The 14,688-nt window shown below is 45.6% G+C and overlaps 2 protein-coding genes across 2 annotated transcripts in view; one reads left to right on the forward strand and one right to left on the reverse strand.

Annotated features, from left to right (window-relative positions):
* Positions 1-7,353, forward strand: part of c1qtnf6b (C1q and TNF related 6b) — a 24,180-nt gene extending 16,827 nt beyond the window's left edge. The window contains exon 4 of the mRNA XM_055907729.1: positions 219-7,353. Within this exon, the coding sequence (XP_055763704.1) occupies positions 219-514 (296 nt within the window). The 3' untranslated portion in view covers positions 515-7,353. The remainder of the gene's footprint in view (positions 1-218) is intronic.
* LOC129839949 (transmembrane protease serine 6) overlaps positions 6,090-14,688 on the reverse strand; it is a 21,875-nt gene continuing 13,276 nt past the window's right edge. Inside the window, exons 12-18 of the mRNA XM_055907673.1 lie at positions 13,397-13,495; positions 12,928-13,041; positions 11,521-11,637; positions 11,069-11,237; positions 10,403-10,671; positions 9,973-10,109; positions 6,090-9,020 (exon numbers count right to left, since the gene is read on the reverse strand). Of these exons, the coding sequence (XP_055763648.1) occupies positions 8,853-9,020; positions 9,973-10,109; positions 10,403-10,671; positions 11,069-11,237; positions 11,521-11,637; positions 12,928-13,041; positions 13,397-13,495 (1,073 nt within the window). The 3' untranslated portion in view covers positions 6,090-8,852. The remainder of the gene's footprint in view (positions 9,021-9,972; positions 10,110-10,402; positions 10,672-11,068; positions 11,238-11,520; positions 11,638-12,927; positions 13,042-13,396; positions 13,496-14,688) is intronic.

The following is a 14,688-nucleotide window of genomic DNA, read 5'->3' on the forward strand; positions in this document are numbered from 1 at the left end:
CTCCCATGTCTCTAGAGTGCAGGCTTTTGTTCCAGCCCAGCACTAATAATAATAAAACACCTGATTCCAACACTTTCTCTTCTCTCAAGGTAAATTCTACTGCTTCGTCCCAGGATCAACTTCTTCAACATCACATATTTCCAGGTTTTTGTTCCAGCCCAGCATTAGAACACCTGACTCTAACACTAACTAATCACTTTCTCCTCCTTTCTCTGAAGGTAAATTCTACTGCTTCGTCCCAGGTATCTACTTCTTCAACGTGAACATTCACACGTGGAACTTCAAGGAGACCTACCTCCACCTGATGCACAACGACAAGGAGCAGGTGATCCTGTACGCCCAGCCCAGTGAGAGGTCCATCATGCAGAGTCAGAGTGTTATGATGGACCTGGCGCTGAACGACGAGGTCTGGGTCAGGCTCTACAAGAGGGAGAGGGAGAACGCCGTCTATAGTGATGACGTGGATGTCTATATTACCTTTAATGGATACCTGGTGGCGCCTAGTGTCCAGTGATCAGGGTGGAGGAAGAGGGGGAGGAAACTGTGTTGGATTTAGGTTGTTTTATCATGCCTAAAGTTCAGTGATGAAAAAGGAGGAAAGAAGAGAGGGAACTTGCGCCGGTGTTGGATTTTAGATTTTGCTTGTGCCTATATTGCCTTCAGTGCTCACCAAATTCAAATGAAATCTGGTTTGATTTTGGTTGTCCCTTTGCAGTGCCTTCAGTGCTCACCAAATGGAAACTCTGGGTTGATTTTGATTGTTCCTTTGTGGTGCTTTCAGTGCTCACCAAATGTAAACTCTGTGTTAGATTTTGTTTGTCCTTCCGTTGTGCCTAAAGCAGCCAATGATACAAATGACCTGCACACACGTTTTCCTCTGCCTTACGATGTATTCCTCTCAGGTACTTTGAATGGGGAGGGTTGTGGGCTGCATCACTATGCAGTGTTGTGTAGTCCCAGTCCCAGTGTTGTGTAGTCCTAGTCCCACCAAAAGACATATTTTCAATGTCTTTTCAGTGTCTTTTCAACATCTTTTGATCATAGGCTGGTTTTGGGACTAGACTTCAATGGACCCTGCATTGAACTGTTGCTATGGTGACCTCGAGGAAAGCTTTAAAAGTGGAAAAGGAGAAAATGCCAGCCATATCAAATGAAAATATAGAGATTGTTGAGTAAGTAATGCAAGATTGTATTGATATATATATTAATAACTCAGTGTTATGTGTTTTTATAGAGATTTACTTTCAGCTGCAGAGCAGCTTGTAACATGTAAATATTTGTATAGATTTTTGTTACCTAAAACGTTTTGTCACTAGCCTGGGTGCCAGTTGGTCTTTGTTTTAGCTGAACTGTTAAGGTACTGTTGCTGAATGCAGTTTGAAAAAGTTCTGCATCCAGGCTGGGCTTACCCTAACCCCTCTACCACCAGAAACTGGAAATACCTAATTCCATTGTATCAAAACAACACATACTGTATCAGAAAAATATAAACCAAACAATCATTTGTAAAACCCATTCAAACTAGAAGCCCATTCTAAACCAGACCTTCTAGAACCAGTACTCCCCATTGTCAGTTGAACAGGTGAATTCTATCTTTCACCTAGAGGTTAAAGGTCAAACCCTGACCTCCTGACCCCTGCCTAATTCCCACCGTTAGAGTATACAACCCCTCATTACTGTCAAGATTTGAATATGTCCTAGTAGTGCAATACATGGGGAATAGGGTGCCAAAAGTAGTGCACTGTGTAGGGAATATAAGGTGTGTCCTAGTATGTCATAGTAGTGCACTGTGCAGGGAATATGAGGTGTGTCCTAGTATGGCATAGTAGTGCACTGTGTAGGGAATATAAGGCGTGTCCTAGTATGTCATAGTAGTGCACTGTGTAGGGAATATAAGGTGTGTCCTAGTATGTCATAGTAGTGCACTGTGTAGGGAATATAAGGCGTGTCCTAGTATGTCATAGTAGTGCACTACATAGGGAATATAAGGCGTGTCCTAGTATGTCATAGTAGTGCACTGTGTAGGGAATATAAGGCGTGTCCCAGTATGTCATAGTAGTGCACTGTGTAGGGAATATAAGGTGTGTCCTAGTATGTCATAGTAGTGCACTGTGCAGGGAATATGAGGTGTGTCCTAGTATGGCATAGTAGTGCACTGTGTAGGGAATATAAGGCGTGTCCTAGTATGTCATAGTAGTGCACTGTGTAGGGAATATAAGGCGTGTCCTAGTATGTCATAGTAGTGCACTGTGTAGGGAATATAAGGTGTGTCCTAGTATGTCATAGTAGTGCACTGTGTAGGGAATATAAGGCGTGTCCTAGTATGTCATAGTAGTGCACTGTGTAGGGAATATAAGGCGTGTCCTAGTATGTCATAGTAGTGCACTGTGTAGGGAATATAAGGTGTGTCCTAGTATGTCATAGTAGTGCACTGTGTAGGGAATATAAGGCGTGTCCTAGTATGTCATAGTAGTGCACTGTGTAGGGAATATAAGGCGTGTCCTAGTATGTCATAGTAGTGCACTGTGTAGGGAATATAAGGCGTGTCCTAGTATGTCATAGTAGTGCACTGTGTAGGGAATATAAGGTGTGTCCTAGTATGTCATAGTAGTGCACTGTGTAGGGAATATAAGGCGTGTCCTAGTATGTCATAGTAGTGCACTACATAGGGAATATAAGGTGTGTCCTAGTATGTCATAGTAGTGCACTGTGTAGGGAATATAAGGCGTGTCTTAGTATGTCATAGTAGTGCACTGTGTAGGGAATATAAGGCGTGTCCTAGTATGTCATAGTAGTGCACTACATAGGGAATATAAGGTGTGTCCTAGTATGTCATAGTAGTGCACTGTGTAGGGAATATGGGTGCAGTCTGGGATGATCAGTTGTGTCTGACAGCTCCAATGAAAAACCCAACTGAAAGCTGAAGAGAAGACAAACATCAACAACATGTGGTTTGGATGGTGACGGTTGAATTGGTTGCCAGATGGACGACCATATCTCTAGTATTACTGCTAATTCCATCCTCAGTCCACAGGGACTGGGGCTAAACTGGAGATAGAGGAGAGACCAACTGGTGTATTAGGCCATGACTAGATAGCTCTGTAGCCAATTAGAAGAGGCTTTACTGGTGTAGTTCCCTAGGCAATAGCTATGTAGCCAATTAGAAGAGGCTTTAGTGGTGCAATTCCCTAGTCAATAGCTCTGTAGCCAATTAGAAGAGGCTTTAGTGGTGCAATTCCCTAGTCAATAGCTCTGTAGCCAATTAGAAGAGGCTTTAGTGGTGTAATTCCCTAGTCAATATCTCTGTAGCCAATTAGAAGAGGCTTTAGTGGTGTAATTCCCTAGTCAATAGCTCTGTAGCCAATTTAATAGAGTACCATAGTGATGTACATCCTATGGCTGTTGTACTGTTAGTACCTAGTTCCTGAATATCACTCAAAACCAAGAGCAGAAGTTGACACAGTTGGTTTGCTGTACCCAGGAGGCAGAACAGCATAAAGCCTTGTGGATTGGGTTATTAGTATTTCCCCTGTGCCCCAAAACACAGCCATTTATAACCTCGTTCACACACTCGTTCTGTTTCCTACGATCTCTACGAATGCAGATGCACTTTCAAGGAGTCCTCTGCGAGTTGTTGGTAGACGAGCTCGCTAAAACTAGCCTGGTCCCAGATCAGTTTGTGCTGTTTGGCATGACAATGACCATTGCAAGACAGTACAAACAGATCTGGAACCAGGCTACAGTAAAAGGGAAAAGCAGCAGAACTCATGTTCCTTCCTAGATGCATTTTATTAGTCCTATTAGACGGTTGTGTAGTTCTCTTGTATTTAGCAGCACTTAGAGCCTTTTACAGCATCATTAAAGACATGGACCCAGTTCATAACAGGAACTACTCTATCTGAGCTAAACAGTAAAGTAGCTTTGAATCGCCCCACTATCCGATAAACGCCATGCTCTATAAAATGAGCCATAAAGTAAGTTGTAGTGTTATGTTACCTGTGAAATAGTGTTGATAAAACTCCTGCAGTTACTGCTGTTAGAGTTCAAGGTTTAGATGGGAGGGCGGCTGGGAGGAGTTGGTATGACAGGTTATGACGTATGTTATATCATGCTCATGGCATGTTTACAAGACAGGTTTCTGGAGAAGGGTTCAAGCAGAGTGTTAGCGAGAGTTGTCAATGACATCAATGACGTCCGATTTCCCCCTGCGTCAAAGTAAGTCACAGCTTTCTCTCTAACACCCTCGCTATCTCTCTCTCTCCTCTCTCTCTCCTCTCCCTCTCTCTCCTCTCTCCCTCTCTCCTCTCCCTCTCTCTCCTCTCTCCCTCTTGGTCTCTCTCCTCTCTCCCTCTCTCTTGCTCTTCCTCTCCCTCTGTTGCTCTCTCTCTCCATCTCTGTCTCTCTCTGTCTCTCTCTCCTTCTCCCTCAGTCCCTCTCTTGCTCTCTCTCCCCATCTCTCTCTCTTTCATCCTCTGGCCGTCCCTCTCTCTCTCATCCTCCGTCCCTCACTCTCTCTCTCTCTCTCTCTCTTTGTCGGGGCTGTTTTTCTTTAAGTCAGTAACAGGAAGCTAATGACAACCAGACCTCTGACTGACCGCACTACCCTGAGAGAAGGAAAGAGGGGGAGAAGAAGGAGACAGAGAGGGAGAGGAGAATAGTAGAGAGGAAAGAAAACGGGGTAGAAGAAGAGAGAATGAAGGAGGATGAGAGAAAGGGAAAAAGGGTGAATGGAAGAGAGAGAGAGCGAGAGGATACTGAATTCTCATGAGAGAGAAGGAGAGAGGGAAATAGAAAGGTAGAAAGGGTAAGGCAGAAAATCTTTGAGAATGTATCCCAGATGGGAGAGTGGGGTCACGACCCCTCAAGATAGGACATCTCGAAGATCGGCCTTTTCTAGTGTAAACTAACTAATGTAAACATACAGTAGAGAACTGAGGAGGAGCTGCCGAGTCTCATGTAAATCAATGTTGTTTTTCCTGTGGGAACATTCTCTGGTCTAAAGTAAACCAGATATATGTAAATATGTGGTAATGATCCTCCTTTCAGACACAGTGTATTAGTAGGAGCGGCATGATAACAACGACTAACAGTAACAGCAGCACATCTTATTGTGTGGGAGGAGAACCTGGGGCTGTCTAAAGCTTCTCCCCCCTGAGGTTGAGGGGAGTGAAGCTTCCTTGGCTCTCCTTCTCTCTTTGTGTGTTTGGCATGCCTGCACGTGTGTGTGTGTGTGTGTGTGTGTGTGTGTGTGTGTGTGTGTGTGTGTGTGTGTGTGTGTGTGTGTGTGTGTGTGTGTGTGTGTGTGTGTGTGTGTGTGTGTGTGTGTGTGTGTGTGTGTGTGTGTGTGTGTGAGGCTTTCTTGGCAGGCTTGTTGGATGTAGGGATTTTACCTACCGCGCTTAAGAGGCTGTTGCCAACACAAACACACACAGAGAGGGCCTGAAAGGAGAGAGAGAGAGAGAGAGAGAGAGTGAGAGAGAGAGAGAGAGAGACAGAGGGAGAGGGAGAGAGACACAGAGAGAGAGACAGAGAGAGAGAGAGAGACAGAGAGAGAGAGACAGAGAGAGAGAGACAGAGAGAGACAGAGAGAGAGAGAGAGAGACAGAGAGAGAGAGAGAGAGAGAGAGAGAGAGAGAGAGAGAGACAGAGAGAGAGAGATAGAGAGAGAGAGCGGTTGAGTAATGGTATGCATGTATCAGGGACTTAATCACACAGGGTCAAAGGCAGGGGGTAACACAGCACTGGTTTCTACCTCCAACCTAGCTGTAGTGTTTGTCTATTTCCCTCACTGTGTTACACAGTATAAACCAGTTACAGTTTGTTAAAGGGAAAGGCTGCCTACTCAGTGTATCAGAAGGATAGTTTGTAAAGCACAGCTGGCTGTTTTAATGAAAGCACCAGTTGTCAGCGTTTCAGGAGTGATACAGTTGCAGACATACACAGACCTTTAACAAGTTTATCCACTATACTCTCTCTCTCTCTCTCTCTCTCTCTCTCTCTCTCTCTCTCTCTCTCTCTCTCACTCTCACACTCTCTCTCTCTCACTCTCTCACTCTCACTCTCTCACTCTCTCACTCTCACTCTCACAATTCAATTCAAGGGGCTTTATTAGCATGGGAGACATGTTTACATTGTCAAAGCAAGTAAAATGCATAAACAAAAGTGAAATTAACAATAAAAAGTGAACAGTAAATATTACACTCACAAATTCCAAAATAATCTCTCTCTTTTTCTCAATCCTCTCCCTCTTCTCTCTCTCTCCCTCTTCTCTCTCTCTCTCTCTGTTCCCTTGTAGAAGCTTTAATAGATAGAGTTACAGAGTGATTTTTAGGGTGGCAGGTAGAGGTTAGAACGTTAGGCCGGTAACCAAAAGGTTGTTAGTTTGAATCTGTTGATCTGCCGTTGAGAGGCTCTCAACCCCTAATTGCTCCAGGGTTGCCTCTAATCATGTCGGATCCCTGTCTGTAACCCCACTGTCTGAGAGGGTCTCAACCCCAACCATGTCAGATCCCTGTCTGTAACCCCACTGTCTGAGAGGGTCTCAACCCCAACCATGTCGGATCCCTGTCTGTAACCCCACTGTCTGAGAGGGTCTCAACCCCAATCATGTCGGATCCCTGTCTGTAACCCCACTGTCTGAGAGGGTCTCAACCCCAATCATGTCGGATCCCTGTCTGTAACCCCACTGTCTGAGAGGGTCTCAACCCCAATCATGTCGGATCCCTGTCTGTAACCCCACTGTCTGAGAGGGTCTCAGGAGGAGTGGAATAAGTAAGAAACACATTCCCACTGGCCACCACACTTGTACATGTGTGAAACAGGACCAATATAAGCGCCCCCTATTTGACATAATATTACATAGACTATTCTACCTAATGACTGGATAATGACTTGAATTTGTGATGTCAGCAGGGGGCTAGTTCAAGAGGAGACGTTGTTGCATTGTCCTTCCTAATGATGATTACGGATAGGATTGGGTGAGGGAAAACTGATCCTAGATCTGTACCTAAGGGCGACTTCTATCTGGACTAAAACAGGGTCATTAACAAGAGGGAGTCGAGGAGCTTCTTAATGAATTATGGGTAATTAGAATATAGGCACAATTAGGAATATAACTATTTCGATTTTTGATTGATTGATTGATTGATTGATCAGACTAACGCTAGTAAACTTTTATAATCTCAAGGAATGATGTCAGTAAATTGGTGCTTAAAAAAACTACATCGATGGGTGCTAAATTGTATGTTTATATGTACATGTGCTATTTGTCTTATACATGAATACTATTGATGTTTATATTCTATACAGTATATTCTATACGTTTTTGTGTATTAAAGACATTTTTTGAAAGAGTGAAGTTTGTTTTTACACTATGAGACAGAATGGCACACACACACACACACACACACGCACACACACACACTATCACTCGCACATGCACACACACACACACACATGCACAGACTGGCTCCAGCTATATAGCTGTAATTACAGACTAGGCAACCACAACTATCTCTGACCCCACCCAACGCTTTACTGAGGGGCACACACACACACACACACAGTGCCAGACAGCAGTGCCATACTGCAATACAGTGGCAATACCAGCCTGAGGTGTTCTCTCTCTCTCTCTAATAATACTCATCGTTATTAATTAATGAGTCCTGCAGCTCTTGTTTACCTCTTGTTATGGTGGTGTTTGTATATATGTGTGTGTGTGTGTGTGTCTGTGTGTGTATCAGTGGAGGCTGCTGAGGGGAGGACGGTTCATAATAATGGTTGGAATGGAGTCAGTGGAATGGTATCAAACACGTGGTTTCCATGTGGCTCATACCATTCCATTGACTCCTTTATTATGAGCCGTCCTTCCCTCAACAGCCTCCACTGGTGTATGTGTGTTTTCTGTCTGTAATATACTAGACTCTCTCTGGGTACCAGACCTAACTCAGAAACATATCCCGTTCTAATTTAACACTCCAATGATACCCTTTCAGTTCTACTGGTTTATTGATGAAACCTCATGATGACTCCCACCCTCATGGTTGGCGTTCCAAATGGTGCCCTATTCACATTATAGTGCACTACTTTAAACCAGAGCCCAGAGGGAATAGGGGGCCAGTTAGGATTCCCTCATGTTCTGAAAGGTTTACAAGCTCTAATTTTCAATGAGGAACATCCTGTAATTGAAAAGGAAACGGCGCAACTCACGCTCACCATTATAAAGATGGACGTTTCGGCCTTCAATCGCTTTCATCAGAAACCTTAGATCATGTAATGAAATAAACTGAAAGCAATCAGCATTTCAAGTGTAGTGCACTGACTGAAATGATCTGTGCATAACCCATATTCCAATCCACAGCAGTATATAAACAGACAAACATTCGATGAAGGAATCAAGGCCGATTGCAGGTGCATTCAAATCTGACCCAACGAGGTCCAGAGTACTGCTGGTTTTCTGTTATACCTGATAATTGATTGCACACACCTGGTGTCCCAGGTGTAAATCAGTCCCTGATTAGGGGACGAATGAACAAAAACAGTGGAGCTTTAAGGTCCAGATTTGAATTGCGTTGGTATGGTAGTACTTAATTATGTTGTAATTCTAACAGCTTCCACTAGGTGGCAGTGTTGGATGTAGAGCCCAATACTGCAGAGTGTGTATTTGCCCAGAGGAGCCAGAAAGTCTGCTTGTTAGGTTGATGAACTTTGGTGCCAGACTGCCAGAAGGTCAATGACACTGTTAAAACCCTGATGGACAAAATGTACTAAGGACTGACACAGAGAATAGATCACAACAATTACTACACGATAACAATGTTTTGGGATGATGATGATGGTGAGAATGATGAAGGTCAGCCAGGTCCAGAGATGTGTTCTTTGATCCAGCCGGTGAGTTTGGTGACGCGGGTGTAGACGCCGTAGTAGTCGGCCCGGCCACACCCCTTTCCCCAGCTGACCACGCCCGCTAGGAACCAACGACCCGAGTTTTCCTGGCAGACCAACGGACCGCCCGAGTCACCCTGGGAAAGGGAGGGAGGGACAGAGAGACAGGGGAAGGAAGGGGGAGGGAGGCAGCATAGACAAAGTAAAAGAGAGACAGAGCGAGAGAGAGACAGAGAGAGAGTGAGAGAGAGTGAGAGAGAGTGAGAGAAAGAGAGACAGGGGAAAGAAGGGGGAGTGAGTCAGCATAGACAAAGTAAGAGAGAGACAGAGCGAGAGAGCGACAGAGAGAGAGAGTGAGAGAAAGAGAGACACGGGGAAGGAAGGGGGAGGAGGCGGCATAGAGAAAGTAAGAGAGAGATGATGAAAAAGTTTTCAATTAGCTGAACGATGCAGAAAGGTTCAGATATTAGAGAACATTGAACTTGCTGCTTTCTCTTTTCCCGGCTCCTACTACTCAGAAACCCCCTGTACCCTCCCTCACCTGAGGTGCCAACCAATCAATCTGTGGTCTACTCTAAAATCACTTCCTGTACCCTCCCTCACCTGAGGTGCCAACCAATCAATCTGTGGTCTACTCTAAAATCACTTCCTGTACCTTCCCTCACCTGAGGTGCCAACCAATCAATCTGTGGTCTACTCTAAAATCACTTCCTGTACCCTCCCTCACCTGAGGTGCCAACCAATCAATCTGTGGTCTACTCTAAAATCACTTCCTGTACCTTCCCTCACCTGAGGTGCCAACCAATCAATCTGTGGTCTACTCTAAAATCACTTCCTGTACCCTCCCTCACCTGAGGTGCCAACCAATTAATCTGTGGTCTACTCTAAAATCACTTCCTGTACCCTCCCTCACCTGAGGTGCCAACCAATCAATCTGTGGTCTACTCTAAAATCACTTCCTGTACCCTCCCTCACCTGAGGTGCCAACCAATCAATCTGTGGTCTACTCTAAAATCACTTCCTGTACCCTCCCTCACCTGAGGTGCCAACCAATCAATCTGTGGTCTACTCTAAAATCACTTCCTGTACCTGACAGGCATCCTTCTCTCCGCTGCGGTAGCCGGCGCACAACATCCTGGGAGTGACCATGTAACCGTAGGAACGGAAGCAGGCCTCCTCGCTCACCAGACGCACGTCCACCTTCTGCAGCACGTTACTGGGAGTGCCTGGGGTCAGAGGATAGAGGTCAAAGATTAGAGGTCAATCACAGTGTTTCCATGGAGAGTTACAGGTAGTCTTCCTTATCTGGAATCAAGCTTTACTGTTCATCCAACTGGTGGAAGCGTATTGGGCATGATAGGTTACCTTTCTTAAAATACATTTTCGTTTTTTTTGCTCTCTTGTTTTGTAAGTATTTGTGCTGCTGCAAGTGTTTGGAGGACTATATAGAACTGAATACATGAGAAGATCTTTGCCTTTATAAAACGTCTCTAAACACCCTCCCTCCCACCCTCCTCACCTCCTTCACGTAGCGCCCCCCAGCCCGTGACCCAACAGAGCAGCTCAGGTTCTTGCTGGTGTGTAGGTGATGGCAGGCAGGCGGGCTGGGTCAGGGTCCCTGGAGCTGCAGGTCTCTCCAGTCGCAGCAAAGCCAAGTCATAATCGTGTGTCTCGTCATCGTAGTACTGGTGCAGGAGGATCTGTTGCACCCGAATGGCATCCTCCAGCTGACTGCTGCGGTTCAATAGGAACTTACCTAGGTAGACCGTCCACGCTCTGGGAGAGAGACTGGGGAGAGGGGGGAGATGGATGGGGAGAGAGGGAACATTTTCATTCTCTCTCTTCCTGTTTACACGCTAGGGAAGTAAAGACTTGAGGTGGTGGAGGGGGAAAGAGAGGGACGGAGGGAGGGGAGAGGAGAGGAGAGGAGAGGGGTCGAGAGGAGAGGAGAGCAGAGGGGAAGGAGAGGAGAGGAGTCGAGAAGAGGAGACGAGAGGAGCAGAGAGGAGATGAGACGGAGAGTCAAGAGGAGAGGAGAGGCGAGGGAGAAGGAGAGGAGAGGAGGAGAGGAGAGGAGAGGAGAGGAGGTTAAGGAGAATAAGGGAAAAGAGAATCGTAGACAACAAGAAGTAAAACAACATTAAAACAAAAACAACACTTCTTGTTGCTCTGTTCCTGTACTCACCGGTCGTCATAGAAACAGTGGGCAGCGGAGACCACCCATTGGCTGGAGACCAGAGCCCCCCCACAGACATGACGTCCACCGATCTGAAGGCTGACCTGCCATGGCCACTCCCCTTCAGTAGCGTTGACTCCTCCCACAATGCGACTGGTGAACTGCCTCAGACCACAGTCTGGCAAGAGGACACACACACAGGTACGGAAACACAAACACACACACACGCAAACACACACACACAGAAACGCAATCAGATACGCACACACACACAAACAGAGATACATAAATGAGCATGAGAGAGAGATTGTAGTGTGTGTGTGTGTGTGTGTGTGTGTGTGTGTGTGTGTGTGTGTGTGTGTGTGTGTGTGTGTGTGTGTGTGTGTGTGTGTGTGTGTGTGTGCGTGCGTGCGTGCGTGCGTGCGTGCGTGCGTGCGTGTGTGTGTGTCTCCTTCTCTCACCACAGTGTCTCTCATCGGAGGCATCAGGACAGTCGGTGATGAAGTCACACTCTGGGTTAGGCTTCTTCAGACACGTCCCGTCAGCACACACATACGTCTTGTCTGTACACTGCACACCTAGAGAGACGCACACATTATGTATCAATACACCACAAACCTGCACACACACACACACACACACACATACGTCTTGTCTGTACACTGCACACCTAGAGAGACGCACACATTATGTATCAATACACCACAAACCTGCACACACACACACACACACATACGTCTTGTCTGTACACTGCACACCTAGAGAGACGCACACATTATGTATCAATACACCACAAACCTGCACACACACACACACACACACACACACACACATACGTCTTGTCTGTACACTGCACACCTAGAGAGACGCACACATTATGTATCAATACACCACAAACCTGCACACACACACACACACACACACGTCTTGTCTGTACACTGCACACCTAGAGACACACACACATTATGTATCAATACACCACAAACCTGCACACACACACACACACACACACATACGTCTTGTCTGTACACTGCACACCTAGAGACACACACACATTATGTATCAATACACCACAAACCTGTACACACACACACACACACACATACGTCTTGTCTGTACACTGCACACCTAGAGAGATGCACACATTATGTATCAATACACCACAAACCTGCACACACACACACACACACATACGTCTTGTCTGTACACTGCACACCTAGAGAGACGCACACATTATGTATCAATACACCACAAACCTGCACACACACACACACACACACACACACACACACATACGTCTTGTCTGTACACTGCACACCTAGAGAGACGCACACATTATGTATCAATACACCACAAACCTGCACACACACACACACACACACACACATACGTCTTGTCTGTACACTGCACACCTAGAGACACACACACATTATGTATCAATACACCACAAACCTGCACACACACACACACACACACACACATACGTCTTGTCTGTACACTGCACACCTAGAGACACACACACATTATGTATCAATACACCACAAACCTGTACACACACACACACACACACACACACACATACGTCTTGTCTGTACACTGCACACCTAGAGAGACGCACACATTATGTATCAATACACCACAAACCTGTACACATACACACATACGTCTTGTCTGTACACTGCACACCTAGAGACACACACACATTATGTATCAATACACCACAAACCTGTACACACACACACACACACACACACACACACACACACACACACACACACACACACACACACACACACACACACACACACACACACACACACACACACACACACACACACACACACACACACACACACACACACAGCTACCCTCAGTGCAGTTCTCTTCATCCATGGCCTCAAGGCAGTCTGGGTGCTGGTCACACACCTTGAAGTAGTCAACACACTGACTGTCCTCTGGACACTGGTACTGGGCTATACACACTGGGACACACACACACATTCACACACACACACACACATTGAGTGTTAATCAATCAGCCATTTGGTGCTAGTGATATATACTATACAGCCCGATGATTGTCTCTAACTTGAAACAGGTCATTTTAACATTTTTATAATTACTAATTTATTTTTATTAATTGTTGAATGTTCCTCTCATCTCGCTAGATGTCATTGAGTAATGTATGAAGACATTTTAGTTCCACAGGGATTTCCAGTGAGGATTTGGCCTTTTGAACAATCATAGCTACATGCACTAGGCTCAATGAAATGTAAATGCCTTATAAATGTTTCACAATTTAAATGTCATGAATGTGTTTTAGCTTGGTAAACTGACCACAGTTCCTCTCGTCCAGTCCGTTGGGGCAGTCTTTGATGCCGTCACAGGATGGAACACACAGACCATTTAGAGTACACAGGAACTGACCAGGACAGGCTGCAACACACAGACAATTTAGAGAACACAGGAACTGACCAGGACAGGATGGAACACACAGACCATTTAGAGAACACAGGAACTGACCAGGACAGGCTGGAACACACAGAACATTTAGAGTACACAGGAACTGACCAGGACAAGCTGCAACACACAGACAATTTAGAGAACACAGGAACTGACCAGGACAGGATGGAACACACAGACCATTTAGAGAACACAGGAACTGACCAGGACAGGATGGAACACACAGAACATTTAGAGTACACAGGAACTGACCAGGACAAGCTGCAACACACAGACCATTTAGAGAACACAGGAACTGACCAGGACAGGCTGGAACACACAGACCATTTAGAGAACACAGGAACTGACCAGGACAGGATGGAACACACAGACCATTTAGAGTACACAGGAACAGACCAGGACAGGCTGGAACACACAGACCATTTAGAGAACACAGGAACTGACCAGGACAGGATGGAACACACAGACCATTTAGAGAACACAGGAACTGACCAGGACAGGATGGAACACACAGACCATTTAGAGGACACAGGAACTGACCAGGACAGGATGGAACACACAGACCATTTAGAGGACACAGGAACTGACCAGGACAGGATGGAACACACAGACCATTTAGAGAACACAGGAACTGACCAGGACAGGCTGCAACACACAGACCATTTAGAGAACACAGGAACTGACCAGGACAGGATGGAACACACAGACCATTTAGAGAACACAGGAACTGACCAGGACAGGATGGAACACACAGACCATTTAGAGAACACAGGAACTGACCAGGACAGGATGGAACACACAGACCATTTAGAGAACACAGGAACTGACCAGGACAGGATGGAACACATGAACACACGCACTTTCAAGACACCCAAATAGAGTACATGAACATCTTTCAAATGTAGGAAGTATTATTTATGAATATGTTTCCTACCCAGTGGAGGCTGCTGAGGGGAGGACGGCTCATAATAATGGTTGGAATGGAGTCAGTAGAATGGTATCAAATACATCAAACACCTGGTTTCCATGTGGTTCATAACATTCCATTCCAGCCATTATTATGAGCCGTCCTCCCTTCAGCAGCCTGTTACCACCGGTAGTATGTAATACAAACACACCTTACTGTATGTCATAAGCACATCATTTCTTCCACTTTCTCATCTCTT

The sequence above is a fragment of the Salvelinus fontinalis genome, chromosome 40, assembly GCF_029448725.1.
Source record: "Salvelinus fontinalis isolate EN_2023a chromosome 40, ASM2944872v1, whole genome shotgun sequence".
Classification (NCBI taxonomy): Eukaryota; Metazoa; Chordata; class Actinopteri; order Salmoniformes; family Salmonidae; genus Salvelinus; species Salvelinus fontinalis.